This window comes from Microchirus variegatus, assembly GCF_963457635.1.
Source record: "Microchirus variegatus genome assembly, chromosome: 19".
Lineage (NCBI taxonomy): Eukaryota > Metazoa > Chordata > Actinopteri > Pleuronectiformes > Soleidae > Microchirus > Microchirus variegatus.
In genome coordinates, this window is record NC_139820.1 from 6,540,018 (window position 1) to 6,561,437 (window position 21,420).

Genomic DNA, 21,420 nt, shown 5'->3' on the forward strand with positions numbered 1-21,420 from the left:
GGAGCCAGGACCGCGGATCATCTACCACATCTGCGCCGGATCCATCTCTGCCCGCAGATCCAGTCAAGAAGTCTCTTCACCCCCAGAAAGTCTGCGTGGAAAAAAAAAAAAATCTCAGTAAAACGAGCGAATAAAGCGCGTCTTCTCTGTGCGCGTGGACGAACGCGTCTCCAAACCAAAGTGAACTCGGCATCAGCGCGCGCTCACATCCACCTGCTGTCACTTCTGATGATGATGATGATGATGATGATCAGAGCAGGCGCTACTATCTGTGCGGACGTAATTGAAGACATGATAGAGAGAGAGAAAAACTAAATTATTTCATTAAAGTAAATGGAAACTGCAATGTTTTGGGAACGTTACCTTTTGGTTGCGGGAACGTGAACGTCCCTGAAGGGTTCCTCCCCCATGGTTCTCCTTTGGTTGATGTAGAAAGTCGTCCTCACGTTCCCCTAACGTTAGGTTTTGGTTTCACATTTGGTTCACAGAAAAAAAACTTCATACAACCTTTAGAGAACGTTCTATAAAGGTTCCCAAAACGGTCTTTGGCCACAAACTTCATACTTTTTTCTTTTGGCTCCCTGAACCCTAAAGGTTCCCAGAAGGTTCCCGTTAACCACTTTTGTCACAACCTTTATACAACCTTTAGAGAACGTTCTCTTAAGGTTCCCACAACCTTCATACACCCTTTAAAGAAGGCACTATAAAAGTTTCCCTGAATGTTCCCCTAACGTTAAAAGGATTTTGACCCACGTTTAGGTCCAACTATATCACAATCCTGACTTAATTTAAATAAAAAGTAACACACACATGGTTAATAAACTCACATTCATCCTTGCATATACAGCACATTTGTTTTTTTTATATAGTATTTCACATGACAATGCTGTTTCGCAGTGAATATTTTAACAAATCAAATCCCTGCAACTGCAATATCTGTCAAGAAATCATAAGAACGTGCACTCAAAGTGCTCACTGTGGCGACAAATGGCTTGAGGCATAAAGAGAGAACTCAGCCCGTCACTGCATCAGATGACCTTATCCATCAATCTGTTATGAGTGAGTGACCTGGATTCTCCAGTCATCCTGACAGTCCTGCTTAACTTGTTATACTTATTGTTGATAATAATAATAATAATAAAGCTCCAAAAGAAGAAGTGAACGTCCAGGTTTATTTTTAGCTGTAGAATCCACGTTGTGGGACATTTCCTGGTGTTTTCACTCACAGTGCAAGCGAATGAAGCTTCTCTGACGTGTGCTGTTGTGAAAGACGAAGACAACAATCATGCCATCATCCAAAGAGGAGCGTTGAATTCAATTCTGTGACTGTCGCACGGGTGGAAAAAAGTGAAGCAGTGTATTCTGTTGGGGGAACAAATGGTGCAGCAGAGTGAGGGATTATGATGTCAAAGACTGATGGTGAGGAGAGGACATATATCAACTGTTGGAGGAATATAATAGTCGAATTTGAAGATGAGAGTGAAAACAATGGAGGAGAAAACAGTAGAGATCAGTGCAGCAATCCTAACTTTAACCCGAGCCTCAGAAAATAGGTTCTAACCTCATTAGGACAAGGCTGGTCCCCATGTGGACTACTGGTCCAGAAAGACAGTGTTTGCACCAGATTATTAATACAAGTGAACATAGAGAGAGGGAGAGAGATTATTCCCAGTGAGTACAAAACACATTATCATAGGACAGGTTTAAAATTGTGGCGTCTTTGAATTGGAATTAAACCCATAAAACATGACAGATTATTATCTAATGTGTGAGTAAGATGAATAAAATTATGATATTTGTGATGATGCACCTGTGGAAACCAACCAATCTGTCGCTGTCGTCCAGATTTCCACCCTGGTTCTTTAGTCTCTTCACAGGCGACCTCTACCTTCCGTCTCTGACCACTGCATGAACGTCACGTCTCATTCATCCAACCAGGAACTTCTGGCAAACAATAGATTGTCTCGGTGTCGTTCGCGTGGGGGGGCCCCCCTCCCCCAGAGGACGCAGACATCATTAGCGAGTAGCTGGAGGACAAAGTTTATCAGAGATACTGGATAATTACTTTCACAACATGAGGGGATGAGGAGATGAGGGAGGAACAAAGAGAAGGAGAAGATCATCAGCAGCCATGACCTGACACTAACAGTTCAATTTTAGTCGTTTAAAAATGTAATTTATTGACTCAAATATTTCGGTAACGGTGCATCAACAGCTTACGTGCGACAGTATGTCATCGGCTGATCAGTGTTCAGTTTGATGACGACAGACTCGTTCAAAAAGAACGAATCGTTTGGGCGAACGATCTGAACTGAGAGCAGGGAAATAAGACAGAACTGAATCGCTCCGTTTCAGTTCCGGGTGCATCAAGTGATTCGTTCACTCACCGAGCCAGTTTACCAGTTCAGTGTTTAAACTGTCTCAGCAAATCCCAGAAGAACGGCGAACTTTAGATCAGTTCGAAAAGACCTAAAATTCCAGAAAACGTGTGTTGAACGCCAACATTTAGCAAGGAAATGTGTAAAATCTCAAAACTGAAAAAAAACTTGAATCGTTTCAGTTCAGCGATTCTTTTTAGTGATTCTAAAGATTCAGTACACTGAAAAGAACTGCTGTTCCCGTCACTAATTGACTGTGGAAAAGCTAATCCTGGGGCTATGAAAACCAAATTAATCTTATTTTTTTGAGTAATTCCACATTTTTATGTGTAGCACATTCAATTTCTGCCAACAAATCACCCCCAATGTTACTGTGTAGACTTAGATTTAGGGTTAGAATTGGGGTTTGGATTTGAGATTTTCCATCGAGGGTGGCGCTGGAGTCATGTTCCTAGACAATGAAGTTACAGGTGGAAACGCTAATAGCGTCGTAGGAAACCAACTTTTATTTTAAAAAGAAACATAAATATACCTACAGGAATTAGAGACGAAAGAACAGAGAGCTTATGCTTGGAGAAATTGCATAATTCAGAAACCGCTTCCAAACAAATGTACAAAAAAAAAGAACAAGAAAAGAAACCCTAAAAATAACGTTAAAACGGATGAATGTGTGGGAAAGCAACTCAAACTGGCCTCCCACTTCAAAATATTCAGGTTAAATCAACAATTATCATTTTAAAAAAAGAGCCTGAATGACGTACAGTAATGAATGTTTATCGTCCTCAGCGCTTCAGATATCGCGTTCCCCCCACAACTCAGCAAACACGGAAAAGATAAAACACTTTAATTTACATGAACATTCACACACCAAGCATTAATCCGCGAAGAAAATGTTAATGCTCTAATTCAAGAGGATTCAGAGTACGATTTCTCAATGCCCCCCCCCAAAAAAAAGGCCCACAATCACGTATGTTGTACAGATCTGATTAACTACCGGGGGGAGATGAAGCACAAGTACTTACATCAAGGGTGGAGATGATGATCGAGAGTTAAAAAAAAGAAAGAAAATCATTTGTGGGTCAGTTAACAGTCCAGCCAATACTGTAAGATTGCACACGAGGAAACACGTCCTTAAAGAATCTCCCACACACACACACAGGAAAAGGGACGCAGGAGTGTTTTATCCTTAATGTGCACCCAGTCTGTCTGTCTGTCTGTGTCAGTGTGTCAGTCTCTCTGTGGCTTTCCATCATTCGGGAGACAGAGGATGACGTGTGATGTGTTGACGTGTGTGTGTGTGTCTCAGGAGATGGTGGAGAACTCTTTGAGCAGGATGTCCTGACTCATGGTGTTCAAAGAGACGTTCTTCCTCACGTTCAGACTGATGGAGCGGACCTGGAAACACACACACACACAGACAGAGATTTATGTTGTTTTCTAACATTGTAAATCATTTCCCCCCATAGACTTCCATTTTTTCCCAAACTACTGTAGTCGCCCCCTGGTGGCTATTCAACAATCAATCAATCAATCAATCTTTATTTATATAGCCCACAGTTGTCCTTTAGCCAGCAAAACAATAGACTATGTCCTTTTTAGAGCTGCGACTAAACTGACAAGTCTGGAGTATGTTTTCTATTCATTTTGCAACTCTTTTGATGAATAAAAGTGTGACTTTTAATGGAAAACACAAAAAAATTGTAAAGGTGACGCCAAACTTTTGAACGTTAGCGTATGTTACACAGTGGACCTGCACCTAGACGAGCTTTAGTGTAAATAAATGGAAGATATTTTGAGATATTAGTATCACGTGCAGACCACGTTAACACTCTCAACACCCACAATGCCGTGCTGCTCAACTTACCAGCTCCTTAAAGAACGCGGCCTCTTTGGGCTGCTCCGCATATCTCTCATACTGGTCCAGACCGTCCTGTAGTTTGAGGGTCAGCGTGTCGTAGTTTGAACGCACCACCTCTAACACCTGGAGACGGAGAGAAGATAAAAGGATCATTAACCAACTCCTCTGGCTCACGCGTCGCACGGTGAAAACAAACTGTTGAGTATTTCATGTGGAGGGCTGGAATAACGTAGCATCACGTCTGGTACCTTCCGCGACACACGCGCGCCTAAAGGTAAATCGAGCTGAGATCAGAGGTAATTATGCCGATCCTTCCTCGCAATCGCTCCCTGCCACTCCACCAGTCAGTGGTGAAATAATATCCCTTAAGCAGAGATTTCATTATTATATTAATGACGCTGCTACACAGCATGAAGCTCTCAGCCTTACACACAACTCACACTGTACGTATTCTCCTTTGTGACTCGTGTGTGCAGCTGAATCATCATTTTCAAATTCATCAACAGCGGGTCAAGTGCAGGAAAACATTCTTCTTCTTACGGATTTGTCTCTAATAAATCTACAGCTGGGCCTGGTGTTTATATTCAACCTCTAATGGTACACTGATGAATAATTCATTCACCCCCCTCCCCGTTCACCGCTATCCCCTCCCTCTCTGAAAAGCTGAGGGGAGGAAGTGTGAGCGATGGAGAAGCAGAGGAGTTTTAAAGCTACGTCTTTATCGTGGACTGTTTTCTTTCTGCATCACTTAGCTAGTAGGGTTACGTGCACACAGATGTGAGCAAAAACCACAGTCTTGTGTTATTATTGTATTGTGTTTGTGTGGAAGACCGACCGATCTAATGCAGGTCATCCATCTTCTGGTGTCACTGTTAGGGAATGGAGACACGGCAGGCAGCGGGGATTGTACGTCAACAGACGGGAATGAAAATGCTAAGATTCCATCGCTTCATTAAAAAAACGAGCATAAGGGAAGACACAGAGCAAAGATCTCCACAGGATTGAATCCACATGAACAGAACTCAGAGAGACACTGGAAGAGAGATGCTTTTGTTTTGTTTTTTTTGAGCAAGTTTGAAGTCATAAAACTCAAGTTCCCACCATTTTAATTCTCGATCTGACTAAAAGAAAATAAGGACATCTACATCCTGCTAACAGCAAACAGAATGAAGTGTTACAGAAAACCCTGACAACGAAGATCAGAAAAAAAAGGAAGGTTTGCTGTGTTGATTTTGGTGAAATTGGTTTTATTTTTTAATACTATTAGTAAGAAAATGCCTGCCAGCACATTTGAATAATTTAAATATACTAATGATCAGCTCGATCAGCTCGATCAAAACTCCCCTTACAGTTTTAAAAATTAAAGCGTTTCTTACTCTAGAAGTATAAAAATTGGACAGAATCTCAAGTGGGCATTGACTATTTTTAAAAGGCCCTTTAATCCATGCCTTAAATGCAAATGTTGGGCTTTTATTTTGTCAGGACAGGGGACACAAAGGAGTGACGCTGACTCATATGTGTCTCTTTAAACTTCACTCATTTTACATTTGTCTGCCGTTGTCATTGCTTTTGCTCTATAAATAAAACATGATGAGATGGAACTTCCTGCAGTCACACTTTGCTGACAATATTCAAACTCTAATGGCTTCACAAGTGCTGTAACCACTCTTAAAGAACACTGCTCGAGCTTACAAAGCCACTTTATCAAATGAGTTAATATCACGGGTAGAAAAAAACGTTATAAAACCAGTGACAGCTCAACGCCACTGACACCAAAGCTAACTTCCACCTTCCCCTCTTTGTTGTGAATAAATCTAGCAGATAAAAGTGGAGAGGTAATTGGGGAGTATAATGAGCAAATCCATCACTCTCTTATCACCTTGTTTAAAAAAAGGAACTCCTGGCCATTTTCCTCTCCTCTCTGATTTGACATAAATGATAAAAAAAGAAGAAGAGGATTTTCAAATGGAGCTTGCAGCACGCATATCAGTTCAGCTCTCAGTCCAGACTCATGTTTCCCCACTAATGATGTAGAAAATAACGAAGCATTTCAAAAGCTGTCCAGATGCTTAATGACTGAGTGTGCACTTTGTTTTACAGAGGGTCTCCTACTGTGTGTGGTGGGAAAAAATATTGTTATTATTTCTACGAGTCCAAAAATTAGGAAGAACTGCAGCATTTACTGTTCTCAAAATATCCAGCACAAAAAGTGTATTATTATCAGGTATTGGTTTGAAAGCAGGGGAAGTGGTTGATATCGTGTTTGTTTAGTTGAAATGTACAAACTGATGTTGCCTCAACAATTGAAATCATTCATCCCTGTCACAATGCTTTCAATTAATTCATTAATTAATTAATTAATTAATTCATTCATTCATTCATTTCCACTATGGTAAAAAACGTCTGCTGTAAGCAAGGTTTATTCAAGACATGTTTGAGCATTACACACACTACCGTTCAAAGGTTTGGGGTCAACTATACATTTTTTGGCGTAGTCAAGACAATAGAAATAATGATTTTTATACATAATAATCATTTTGCTTTTGTCAAAGAACCAGCAAAACTGTTTTCAGCTGTGCTAACATCATTGCACAAGGGTTTTCAAGGGTTTTCTAATCATCCAATAGCCTTCTAACGCGATTAGCAAATACAATGAACCATTAGAACACTGGAAATGGGCCTCTATACACCCGTGTACATATTCCATAAAAAAAACAGACGTTTGCAGCTAGAATAGTCGTTTACCACATTAACAATGTATAGAGTGTATTTCTGATTCATTTCGTGTTATATTCATTGAAAAAAATGTGTCTTTTCTTCAAAAATAAGGACATTTCTAAGTGACCCCCAAACGTTTGAACGGTAGTGTATGCCTTTGATCAAAGACGTAAGAACAAAGCTGCTGGTGCCCTGAGACTTTTCCAAAGCATTGCATGTAAATGACATTTCTAAACCGTTCAAACTCAAAAGGGCCCCTATATTTTACTGTAGTCGATTTGCAAGCAACTTCAACATCAGAGAGTTGTTGCATTTACCTGTTCCTCTGACAGCTGTGAGATGTGGTTCACGGCAGCGTACGACTCAATCTTGGGGTTGAAATGGTTGATGATGGCCCTAACAGAACAAGAAAGTCAACATGTTAACATTCAACAGTAAGTTATATATTTACTTCTGTGTACAAACTTATAATAATAATCAAGATGTGAAGGTCAGCAAAGGCCATATCTTTGACACGCATCGTTTCAAACTGCCTGTTTAACACCAACACTCATCTACATACTGCGGGGAGTTTCAGATGTAAATTCAAAACCTTCCCCAGCATGTGCATTCATTTCTCATAAATAAACAGCTTTACAGGACAAATACAAGTTGATGAAATAAACACAGCTGTGAAATGAAATTGCTTATTTTATACCAAGTGAGAGTGTGTAATATATCAGATAAATTATAGGGACAAAACGCAGCAAAATCCCCATATGGGTAATTCTGCTGTCATTTGCACGTGGGAAATCAGCATATGGAGACCAGAAGTGATGGCAGTGAAATGGAAATGGTCCCTTCATTCGCGTTAATTTCAACTCAGTCTCACTGGGTTCTTTATACATCTCTGCTTTAACTCGTTTATTTATCTGCTCATTTTTCTTTCAGCCTCCTATCACCGAGTCTTCCCACAACCGCTCCTCGCTGCCTATCTAAGCAGTGGAGTCTACACCATCAGCAGAGCGGCTAAGTGGCTGAATCCGTGGGGAGCATAAGCGCTCCTTCTGCCCCCGTGTGCCTCCGAGCCGGGGTGACCTCAGAGGATCATCTCATCAGGGAAGAACGAGGTGGAAAGACAGATTACTGGAATGGAAAATGCCGGAGAAGTATGCTCTGTGTGTGTGGAGGCTGGTTGAGGTGAAGATAAAGGTTTAAAAATGATAAAAAATAGACCAGCTTAGGGGACAAAAATAGAGAGAAAAGGGTAGGGATGGAGAACCAGAATTACAGTTCCAAAGAAACAGTAATGACTGCAGTCTATTCTCTTACACAGCTTGACATCAGACAAACCAAGCAGGAAAAAAAACGAGCTGCTGGATCACCTCCATTGTTGCCTGTTGTGTCGATGCCATTGTTCATTGTTATCTCGCCAACATCGGGCACAGCACACACCCCGCATACCAGGTAAAGGTACTGTTCTCGGTTCTCGGCCACGCTCCAAACCGTGTCGTACTTTACCAAACCAAACCGGACCATGATGGAAACAAGGCTATGGAGACCAAAACCTGGTCCTAATGAGGCAGAACCTCATTTCTGAGGAACTGGTTAAGATTAGGGCTAAGATTTAAATTGTTGTAAGGTTAAGGTTAAGGTAAGGCATTAACTGGTTATGGTTAAGATTAGGGATAACTAATAGAAGTCAATGCAAGTTGCTGTAGAGTTAGCACCAGTGCTTGTGTGGGTGTATCAGGGCAGCACAAGTAGTGCTGGGCGCGTTAGCGGCATCAATGTTAATGCACGTTAACGCATGACACGTTTCCATGACGACTGACTGGAAAAAACGTGCGTGACGTCATGTTTACGTGCCGCGGCGCTGGAGTCCAGGCACCGTTTACCAGTTAGCTGCATTAGCTCCTTTAGCGCCATTAGTGCACCTACAGTCGTATTGGAGCGGTCTGTTTATTAAACGAAAAGAGTAGTGCTACAACTAATTTTAACTTTTGTGAGTCACGTAAACATGACGTCACACAAGTCTTTTTCCGGCCAGTCGTCATGGAAACGCGTCATGCGTTAACGTGTGTTAAAAGTTGACGCCGTTAACGGGCCCAGCACTAGGCACAAGTAATCTTTTTCATTAAAGTAACTTTTGAGATTGTCTGACAATTTCTTTCCCACTGATGCTATACAGATATTAAGATTATACAGATGTATTGAACAGTGAATATTAAACTGACTTAAAAAAACATGATTGAAAATCAAATCACAACTACAATAACTGTCAGGAAAAATCACAATTAGATATTTACCCACAATAATTAAGACCGAGTGTGTGTGTGTGTGTGTTTCTGTGCATGTTTACCGAACATTGATGAGGGCATGTGTGACTTTGCTGGCTGGCTCCTTCCATGGGCCTGTGTTGGTTGATACTCGCAGAACTACAGGGAGGAGAATAACAGACAGACTCGGATGAACGTGCAGCCACTTGTAAACATTTCTTTTAACCTCTTTTTTAGGTTTTAAGGCTGCAATAAAATGCTTTACGACCCCTTACGTACCCATACAGTAGAGGTTGTCAAAGACTTGGTGCATTCGTACGATTTCATAGTACAGCTCGTCGTAGCTGTTGGACGTGGGCAGGAACGTGTCGCCATATGTTATGAACATATTAAACAGGTTCACTACCTGTGAAAGGAGACACGCGTTAAGTGATGGGAAGCTATGCAAACAACACATTCAGGCTCAAAGGTGCAACATGAGAAAAGAGTTTAGTGGAGTTCTCATGCTGTGGTTGACTAGTGTAAGTTCATGCTGTGAAACAGGTTTGTTTGTTTATCTTCTCCTCAGTTCAAATTAATAGAAGAATAAATATCGCTGGGCTACAAGCGACACCAGTCAATCTTAAACGAATACACATTTCAGTCAGCGCATTTACAGTATGTGAAACTAGAAAAAAACAAGTTATCATGTTAGTCCCACTAAACCCAGAACTTTAAAACAAAAATTTCACGAAGTCAAATTTCTCAAAGTCAGATGAACACACCCAGATAATGAAATTTGGAGTCGATTAATAGTGGATGTGGACCTTCAGTTGGACCAGAGTCAGACTCAAGCTGGATTAGGAGATCTATGCATGCGCCACAGTCCCAACCACTGGTTTAAACACGGAAATAGTAGATTTGTGCTGGGTTAACACACGTTAAAGCATGGCAAGTTTCCATGTAGACTGACCGGAAAAAGACACGTGTGACGTCATGTTTACGTGCCACGACACCAGAGTCCGAACCGTTTACCAGTTAGCTCCGTTAGCTGCATTAGATCGTTTAGCGCCGTTAGCTCGCCTACAGTCGAACTGGAGGGGTCTGTTTACGGTCCATTAATGCGCCCAGCACTAAAGAATTTAATATTTTACAGTTCATGGGTAGTAGGAAGTCTTGGAATGGCATTTAACATGCTAACAATTAGCCACAAGCTAGGTCAAAAACTGAAAGAGGGCATATTTCCCCCTAGTGTTGTGAAGGCAGACACACTTAAGTTAATAAATGGATTCCCAACTAATGTTTATACACAGGAACAAGGGCAGTGGTTAGTCCAATTGAAGCATAGTCAAGCTACAACCATAGCTTGACTAATGTGTGCACTGAAACGTACTGTGTGAGAAAGTTATCTGCCTTATAGACTGTACTATACTGCCTTGTGTGTATGTGTGAGTGTAGGGGTTTCCTACCAGTAAGGCCAAATGAAAGATGTTGTGCTTGGCCAGCAGCGTCGTCTCATTTGACAGCAGGAACTTCAGCAGGTTGATGAGAGCTGTGCAGAGGGAGATATGCTCACATTAATGAAATAATCCGGAGTGCCGCGAGTCGTCTCGCGCAGACATATGGCAGCAGTCTGCTTTCCTCGGTGTGTATCTTTATTAGGGTAGATAATGGAAACACAGGAGGGGGGAAACCTTTCAACACCAAATCAAGTTCTTTCACAGATTTTATTGAGGAAAACCAAAGGACCAAATTGTGCTTGAACAAAAAAAAAAGAAGTCCTTAACAAGCTCCAGCATGAGCTGGCACAACAACACACTCAAGATAAACACTATTATGTCTTTAATTTAGCTCACTTTTTCCTCTCTCTAGTCCTATTTCAAGGTACACTATTATCACCACCACGAGGAGAGGTTTGGTGTTACTCAGGGAATTAAGCAGATTATTGGTCTGATTAGAGAACTCAGTATCCTAATGAGATGCTGCAATGGGGCCATAACAACCAGAAATGATATCCTCCTGTGCGTTGACCAGGCTGAAAACAAGGCCACTGCCGATGAATCGTACCTTTTTATAGAGCCTCGTTATCCACTCTCAATGATGCAATACGTTTCCACAATAACAGGCCCATTGACGTCAAGATCAAATGGGTTTTGCTTTGTAACAGGAAATCATGAGATGATGCCAAGCAAAACTAACAATTCGACACATTCAAACCAATTTTCACCAAGTTTCACAAAGTGAAAGACCTGTCACTGAACACTTAAATAAAAAGATACATAAACACTTTTATAATTAAAATAATTTTATTAAACAATAATTGAAAATGATTATTGTTTAACCCGTCTGTGACCATCCAGGATGTGACATGTGTACTTCTCATTACCGTAACTCCTTTGTGATATCTAGAAAATTAAAAATAGTCAGCTCATCATTAAACTCTGCTAATGACGAGTAATGACCGGTGTAATCCGGAAAAAATCTAAAACATGAAGGGCACTGGGTCCCCAGAACCAGGATTAAAAAACGCTTGGACATGTACTGCAAAAACAGGCAGAAGCTTGAAAACTACATGTCCAGGAGTGACAAAAATGTTTGTACATATGTAAAACAATTCAAAGTTCAAATTGTAAATGTGAAATTGTTTGTTTATGTCATTTTAGAGTTCCTATTTTGTAATAAACTTGAAAATTCCAATCCCTTTTTTGTCTTTTACTCCTTCAAACTGTTATTGCACAGTGAAAACACAAAGTAATATTGAATAACTGCCAGATATTGCAGGAGCACTCACTCATTTTTTTGACAATTCAGCAGGTTCTGCAGATTGATGCAGGCTTGTTTTCCCAACTTACACTAACATTATGTAATGTTGTGTAATTTTCTAGTTCAGTAAAGGTAAAAAAAGTCTCACAAATGACGTGAGCTATCGTTACCTGACCACAACTCCCTCCAAGTGTAGTGCAATCGGATTCGGCATTTCTTCTGGTAGCATAGCAGTTTGTGGATTATCTGCACGCAGCGTCTGCACACACAAAAAAAAGCACATCAAATTGTGGTTAACGACACAAATGTACATGTGAGACTAATAACAGTAATGTGAATGTGCTCTCACAAGTATAAGTCCATCGGAAAATCCTTCATCATATGTGTGACAATGAACTCCACCATCAGGTCTAAAAGCAAGAGAAGGAAGGAGAATTGTGAATAATGTGTGTAAAGTGGTACAGAAAAGCATTAAGCACTCTTTCTGGGGATAAAGTGCATTTAACATGACTGAAAATATAATTTAATCTGGAAAATATCTTGCAAATAATATCTGGGTAATGACATCGATACACAAGCCTGATCAGCCACTTCCAGTGCGCGTTAAACAACCATGATAAATGTTCTTCATACCTAGAACGGCACACACCAGCGGCCGTGAAGGGATGTTCTTGTCCACTGCTTTTTTCCGGTGTCTCATTGGCTGGAAAAACATACAGGACATCCATTATTAACTTTATTTAAATAAAAGCACAAAGTGCACTTATTGGAGACATTATAGAGCTTTCCGTCACATCCTGTAGCCGTCATCGTCCGTCATAAAGATTGTGCTGCTGTTGTCATGTGACCATTTTCACAGGAATCTGGGGCTATTTTCAATCCAATAGCTAACTGGGTATTTTAGAGCTCATTCAGCTTTATTACAAAGTAAAGGTGATTAAGCACCAATACTGCAGCCAGCATATCTTCATCGTCATCATTCATGACTGAAATACAAAAAATCTCCATGACAACACACAAACAAAGATGCTCAAAACAGCCAAGATGTGTAGCTGAAAGCTCCAACTGCTCACCAGAAGGTGGACCATGTGTACGCGTGTGGGGATTAATTCATTCAGAATACATAAAAAAGTGATGGACCTGTAATTTTAAGTATGGACAATAATCACAGCAATAAACTCACCATTCTGTGGAGGTTGACTCTGAAATTCATATTGTCATCATGAAGAAAGGCATCAGCATACTGGTCCTGTTTCACACACACACACACACACACACAGGTGGATTAGGAACAAAGACTTGAGAGATGAAGAATCAGACAGGATTGTTGGTGGATGTGGAAAAGATAAGCTGCTCGTACCTCTGCTATGCAGGTGAGGATAATTAGGCACAGTCTGGCACTGTTGAGTCGATGCTCGTCTGAGAACACAAACATCAGAGTCTTAGAAGAGACAGAAAAACTCAAAAGTAATTAAAGTCAGTTTTGTGCAATAATTACAACGAGGAAAAGAGGAGCAATTTGAGATTACAGAAACGAATAACAGGAGGATGACGAATTATAAGAGTGTCAGACACGTAGAGGAAGAGACTATGAAGGCTGCCGTTTACCTTTAGTGTCCTGCATTACAATGGAGGCATATTTGAGGAAGGTGATGAGAAGGTTGCTGGTCTGCAGGTTGGGATCCAGAGGCAGTTCTGGGTTGTTCATCACTGCAAAGCAGACACACATAGAAAATGACTTTAAAAAAAATTAATCAATGCAATTTAAAAAGTCGTACCAATATTCTTTCTAAAACTTACAGGGAAAAAAGGACATATGGTTTACAGACTGGATTTTTAGTAGTTTATGAGGAGCACTGACGAGTTTAAAGCTCTCCTCAGACACCTAGAACATGTTGAAAATAAATACATTTTTGTCTTTTGTCTAGACGTAACTGCATTTGTGATCCCAAGTGAAAATTTTGACATTGTTTTCACTATTTCAGAGTCCTGTCTTGTGATCTAGTTTCACCTTTCACCTTTCAGAAACTGAAACCTGGTGATGTTACAGACACTAAATCTGTCTGAATTTAAATATACAGTATAAACACGTATGGCTTACTGTCTAGAGAGGGTGGCGTTGTGCCAAGTGGTGTTGTAGGTGTTGTTGGAGTAGGGGTGGTGGGTGTGGTTGGGATGTCAATCTCAGGGTGGCTCTGTTAAAAGGAGAAAAACACACGACATGTTTTCATTTTAATCATGGTATGAATTACCCTGCTGACATACAGGATCGACTGATGAAATAACAAATACATTAAATCATTTGATCCACAACCATCATCAACCAGCAGTTCTGAAAAATGTAAACAAGAGGTCAAGGCTGTTTTAAATAACAAAACATTCTAAATAAGTAGCATGAATAACAGGTGATACAAAGCACATTAATACAAAGGAAACTTTACCTGTGCTAATACAGTGATGAAGTTACGGTTAAGGTGCACAGCTTCGTAGAGTGCCAGCAGAATCGCCTCGTTTGTCCTTCAGATAAAAAGGAGAAGCAGGTGATTAAAGCGTTTTTCCCAATCAGAAAGTCAAATCCATCACATGATATACAGTAAGACTGACAAATGGTCAAGAGCAGGAAACAAGAACAGGGACTGCAGTCTGGTGTTTCTGCAGCACAATGTGTACACTTACTATTAAATAACCTAAAGAGTTTCTATACATTCAATGTAATTGTACACAAAGTTGTATATTAAAATAACCTCAGCCCCAATGTTCTGATGTCTGATGATACCAGAAGACATTCGTGCCTGTGGTGTAGTAATCTGATCGCCCGTTTCAAACCTCTGGATTTGCATCGATTTGTCTGGGACCCAAGTTGAGGTTTTGCAAATGGAAGTTCACAGACCTTACCTGCAACCAGGCCCTTATTACAGCAACACCAGCTGTAAATCATACTGGTGATTTTATATTTTCCTCTAAATGGGAACATTTTTTTAAATGTTCAACTGGAGAAACCAGTGGTTGAGACTTAACTCCACAGGAAAATGTTTTCTGGGGTTATAAATCAAGGGTGGGTTCATTTTCCCCATTGAGTTCTGAATTTCCTGGAACTGAATTTGTATTATGATGTGGTTAAAGTAAGGACTTAAAACACTTACTGCACAGATAGTTTCTCATCAGCATCTGCTATAAACATGCTGCCCACCTATGAACAAAACAAGAACTGAGTTATCAGTGGAAAAACAGAAAAGGGCCCCAATACAGGGCATCTTATTAAAACTCATACAGCATTATAAGATCTTACCATACTGGTTAGGGTAGAGAAAAACCCACCCTGGTTCTCCTCCTCTTTATCTTTGTACTGCCTATGAGGGGCAGAAACAAAGACATAAAGTGGAAAGTAATGACAAAGAGAAGAGAAAAGGGGCAACAAAACGGCAGAGGCAGAGATGTACACTTTAAACACACCACTTGTAACCTTAGTCACATTCAGTTTCTCAACATCTCCGTCTCCTGCCTGCAATTTGTTATTGACGGGGCATTCGGTTTATACACAAAAACAATGAACCGCACACAGTCGCCATCCATCACTTTGACGTGTCTGTACACAGACAGACAAGTCCTTCCTCGCATTTAACTTTCCAAATCTTGCTTCATCCAAAACCCATTAGAGAGAACTGTCAGATATAAATAGCTAAAAGAATAAAGAGGCTGTTTTTTTTATCCACAGAAGAATGGAAACAGAACATGTGTGGGAGACATCAAACCAAACAGCTGACGCCAGTGGCCTCGGCATACTGTGCAGTGGATCATTTAAAATACAACAACAAAAAAACAGATTTGGATTTCACCTGTTATATTCAGTCAGGGCTTGGTTAACGACCATTCCCATTCCCTGGAAAAGAAAATATGCAGAGTTTCAATCAAACCTTTGATGACGCTTACTGTACATCAGACTGGCTTGTTATTATTCTGCTGGTAAGAAGACACTGTAAGGAACGGCATGCTTACATCTAGTGTTGGCTCGTCGTCAATAATGGACAGCTTTACGATGTACGGATTCACGGACTGTCAAAGAAATCAGAATTTTACAAAACGTGACGTTAATGTCAGTCATTTTCATTTCATCCAATAACACATACATCAAGGAAATAATCACCTGATTAATGCATGTCTGAACAGGCTAAAGACATACAGTAGTAATGTAATAAAAATCTCTTTCACACTGTAACTATTATCCTTCCGGGGGGGGGGGGGGAAGGACAGCATGTTTACTTCTTTGTCTGTGTTCATGTATGTGCAGTGCAAAATAAGGACAACATATTTCACCTACACAAATATTCTGTTGATGTTATCATTAATTAATGTTTTTTTTTTCTCAGCTGGGACTGGCTCCACCCACACCACACCACACCCCCCACAACACTCAGTGGTACATGCCTGCGCTAATGGATAGGGTGGAGTGTCATAAAGCTTCGTCTGTGGTTAAATTCTTATCAACATGGGCAAATTAATGACTCTACACCCCCACCCCCTTTGACATTTTCCCCCGGGCACTGGTGCAAAAGTGGAGTGAAAGAGTCTCCCAGAGAGGATGCACCACAAGTGAACAACCAGAAAGAGACAAGTTCTATTATGTCCTCCACTGGTGAGACATTATATATATATATACACACACACATATATGTATATATATATATATATATATATAAACATACATACATATGTATACATGTGTATATGTGTATGTATATAAATATACATATTGAATGTGTGTGTGTATATATTATATATATACACATATACACACACACACACACACATATATATATATATACATACATATATATACATAAACACATAAATATATATATATATACACACACATAAATAAATATATACACATAAATATATATACATATATATATTGATATTGATAAGATCAAGTGTTAGCATATGTACATAATACACACCTCATATTTCCTGTAGTTGACCAATAAAGCCAGAAGCACCACAGCGTCATAACCATGCTGCCCTCTACTGGAGACATCTGACAGAATCTGAGGAAGGAACAGACAGAGAGGAGAAAGTTATATTATTGTTTGTATTAATATAACAAATCAGAAAATTCCACGGTCACTCACTTGTAGAATGGCTTCAAAGATGCTGTTGATCATCACATATTCCAGTATTGTGTTCTGACTAATGTTGTCTGTTACCTGTGAACACATATATACACATATATGTATACCAAACCCTATATATATCACGTTAAAACTCATGTGATATGTTGATGCGTCTTGTCTCACCGTCACCAAACACAGCAGCAGTTTGAGACAAAGGCTCTTCAGGCTCTCTGAGCCATCGCCACAAAGCAGGCTGTCCAGTCTCTCCATCAGGTCCTGCAGGAGTAAACACAATGAATACTATTTCGTAGTATTGACTACTTTCCACCCCATCAGTGATGTTATTTTCCCCCACACACATACCTTCATCCTTTGTTCAGCTTTATCAAAACCCATAAGCATGTTGATGATGTCAAATCCAGACGCCGACTTGTTCTTTTGATGAACCCCGCGGAAAAGTGCACACAGTGTCTGGAGGGGATAAAAGAGCACAGTTTAAGACAATTCCATAAGACAGTTCCAATTAGACAAAATTAGTAAAAGTTCCATTTGACTACAGTTATGGTCCTATAGAGCTCCGGATGTCACGTCACTCTGTGCCTATGAATTGCCATGTTTAAATTCATGGGACCAGTGCTGTGTGTTCATGTGTTATTGAGTATATGTCTATAGAGGTGAAAAGCGCAGTGGACATCATGCCAAAGGGTGTGATCTTGGTTGTGTGATGTCCAGCTACTGGAGCTCTATTGTCATCATAAAGACGCGATTGGAACACAGCTGAAAACCTCGGCTGCTGTCTGGAGCTGTGCTTACCTGCAGGGCATTGACCACTTTGATCTGGTGCTCCTCGCCCAGAGCCTGAACACAGTGGTGAAACAGGGAGTTGATGTTGTCTTGAATGCGCTGAACCTCTTCCCCATCTATACACTCCAGTTTGGACTCGAGATACTCCAGGTTCACCTGGAGATCAAAAACAATGGTAGATGTTGAACAATGCAGAACGTTTCATTTTTCCTGTTCTGTTCTGTAGATAATACATTTTGTTAAATGATTTGTCATGTCTACATAGGAGTTTTCTCTTTGTTGTACCTTCATAAGAAACAGCTCATCCCAGAAGCGTTGGTTGTTTTTGGCAGGGTCCTCTTTCTAAAATCAGTACAGACAAAACGGGGTTAACACGTGAACATCAATTCATTTTCATTAAACTTTCAACGCCGACTTTCTCCAACTGCGATACTCACTGCAAATATCTCGTCATACATCAGCACCACCTTCTCTTTCAAGGGTTTTTTCGAGGACGACGTCCTCCTAAGAAGCCCTGCCTTCTTCTCCACCTGAGACATGACTGGGTCTGAAAACGACACAGTGAGAAACGCAAGTGAATCTGCTGCAAAAAATGAGTTGGTCGGTGAGGCAGCAGGATACAAAAAAAAACTAAATTATTGCTTGTGTAGACAATTATGAAGGAATAAATCAGTTTGGTTCAAGGCTGTGGTTTTGCTTTTCAGTACGTGTATTGATTTTTACAATATTAGCACAACAGGTCAAATATATAGACATAACGATTATGCACTGCAACACACTTTGAGGTAATTTCCCTGTGTAGTGTTTGAGATTTTCTATTCAGAACAATGTTAAAAGCCACAATTAACAGCTTTATTTCATTTAATATTTTTGGATCAAACCTTTTCATGTATTAATTACAAATACAGACTTTGGCCATCTGACATAAAGTGGGACATTTTCACTTTGACTGCATAATGAAATAGGGCTTCACTACACATGTATACGCATACACACAGCTATACAGGGAATAGGGAATTTCAAAAAATTGATAATGATATCAACAAGAGTAAACATGTACATAGTGCAAGAGTGTAGTTTGTGAAAATACACTGACTCACTCCACATTACTGTTCAATAGGATCAGTATATAAGTAAAATACACACTCTACGCATACTGCAAAAGAAAGCGATAAGGCTAATCAATACAGCAGGATACATAGATGACATACACTCATTGTTTATACAGTCAAAGTCACTAAAACTCAAAGATCTCCTAGACGTACAGGCAGCAATAATCTTATTTAAAGCAACAACAAAAACACATTTTCACATATAGGGATTAGTGTTTTTTCACCAGGCATTCACTATTTAGCCAGCACAAGAAACAAGAACATGTATGTCAGAGGGAGATGAATAATAGCTTCTAGTACTTTATGGAGATGGGTGGGATTAAATAAATTGTACATCTCCCCACCCCCTGTACATGAAAGTATTCCGCTGTTTTCTTTTTCTCAGATTGTCTTTGATCTTTCACATTTGGGTGCCTCCTCTCTCTCGCTCTTTATATAATAAATAAACTACTACTACCATTAGCACATGTGACGGTAAAACCTTTAATTTGGCAGAGAAACCTGGCATAAATAACGTTTTAAAAACGCGTGTAGCTCCAGTTTGAGTCAATCATCAGCTGACATGTGTAAATAATGACGATACATTGAATAGGAATACGATGGCACATAAACCTGCGAGCTAGCTCACGTGAGCTAGCCGAGCCACTGCTACACTCATTCAGTGGATTTAGAAGCTAAACGACAAAAACAGGCTTAAGTGTGTCCTTGTCCAGTCCACGTTCCTTCAGCATTTGCGTTGTTAACTAGCAGTTTGTTGTCCGAATGTTAATTCACGAAAATAATGTCCAGTGAGTGTCACACTGCTAAAGCTAACGCAGCCGTATGCTAACAACTCAGGCACCGACACAGGCGAAATAGCCGTGTGACATCCGGGTGCGGTTATTGATAACGTCACTGGGTTCAGTTGTTTAGACGGGTCTCGGTTTGAGATTAAAATAGAGTTGTTTTTTCTTACCTCAACTGAAGTTTTAAAACCTATGAGTCCTTGTGACAGCGTTAGCCTCTGCTAGCATAGCATACTGCTGTCTGTAGCATACTGCTGTCTGTAGCCTCCTGCTGGTCTTCCTGGTCCTAACACCCCACAGATTACTCTGTCAATAAACCAGGAGGACTAACTACTACAGTGAATGCTGGTGGAGGTGGAAAGAGTACTGGAATACTCATGTAAAAGTACCACTTTTTTTTGTAACATTTAGATGGGATTTTGAATTTAAATATACTATTAACATACTATTGTATGCATACGTGCATAATCACTTTTAGACATTACAAATAGTCACTAATAACTAGTTAAAACGCTGATATGCAAAGCCATCATAGTTCCCTGGTGCACATGGGAAAGGGAGGGGTGAGTATAAGTAAGTATAATAAATAAATAAATAAATTAGTCCTTTATCAGTACCCTAGTGCAAATTCAATGTCTGCATCAGAGTTAATGTCTTTCTTTTTTTATTGCTGCAATAGACGTAGACAGTAAGTATAACAATAGACAAATGTTCACTCAACATGGGTTGCCAGTTTTCTGACGTAACTGGCAACCCGTGGTTGCTCGGCAGCTGAGACTCTACTGACTGCAATGATTGGTAGACGGCGGTAGGTGGCGCCACATGCCAAAACATGATTTGCAGTCTGCAAAATATATTTTTTAATGCAAATATTTTGGCTGTACTGTTGTTGTTGGTGAGTTCAGTTTGTTATATGAACATTATTCCTGAGTCTCTGTGACATATTAGGAGGATTTTATGGACAGTTGCTTTAGATTTATTACATAATGCACCATTAAAATAAAATGATAAGTGAGACCTTGATCAACAACGGCAGGTCCCGGCATCGCGACTGAATGTGCATTTCCCCTGTAATCTGTGGAGGTTTTTGTGAAGTGCTGTGTCTGTATCATTACGGGGAGACTCAAGTGATTAGGCTGTTTGTGCGTCGCGCAGCAAACAGTCTCGACATTAACACGAGGGGTTTTTGAAATCCTGTCAAGTGGACGTTTGACAGCAGCAGCAGCAGCAGGCCTCAAAAGCAGAATGTCGAGTACTTTGTGTTCCCATTAACGGCGGCGACTGAAGACGGGGAATTGGGACAAAATGTAGTAATAAACCATCTGTGTTATCCTGTGAAGAGGCTGCATCTGCTCTTTTTGTTTTACTCCAAATGTAGACAAACCCAGCAGGGCAGAATTTTGGGTGTAAAAAATTGGATTTTGTCTCGACAACACATGGCAACTTGTTGATGATTTCAACAAATGACACAGACTTCATTTCAATTTCAAGTTATTGTAGATAGAGATGAATGGCAACCTCGTTACCTTGTGATTTGAAACAAACAAGGAGTTCCTGCTACTGCAGAAAAAAACAGAATAAACAGGTTTTTTAGACAGACAAGAGGCTTATATGAACACAACAGACACAAGACATTTAAACATGTTTGAATATG

General features: G+C 40.1%; 1 protein-coding gene across 1 annotated transcript; it reads right to left on the reverse strand.

The window, feature by feature from the left end:
- Positions 1-2,978: 2,978 nt before the first annotated feature.
- Positions 2,979-20,008, reverse strand: armh3 (armadillo like helical domain containing 3). The gene is made up of 26 exons (XM_083906380.1): positions 19,937-20,008; positions 18,307-18,416; positions 18,155-18,211; positions 17,879-18,025; positions 17,429-17,536; positions 17,249-17,341; positions 17,084-17,158; positions 16,913-16,999; positions 15,951-16,007; positions 15,791-15,834; positions 15,244-15,304; positions 15,098-15,144; positions 14,396-14,471; positions 14,056-14,149; positions 13,563-13,664; positions 13,315-13,373; positions 13,138-13,203; positions 12,588-12,657; positions 12,304-12,364; positions 12,125-12,213; positions 10,661-10,743; positions 9,492-9,618; positions 9,296-9,371; positions 7,272-7,350; positions 4,243-4,359; positions 2,979-3,773 (listed from the first exon to the last, which is right to left on the reverse strand). Exons 2-26 carry the CDS (start codon positions 18,406-18,408, stop codon positions 3,681-3,683), a joined length of 2,070 nt encoding a protein of 689 aa, XP_083762506.1. The 5' UTR covers positions 18,409-18,416; positions 19,937-20,008; the 3' UTR covers positions 2,979-3,680.
- Between the last annotated feature and the right edge of the window lie 1,412 nt (positions 20,009-21,420).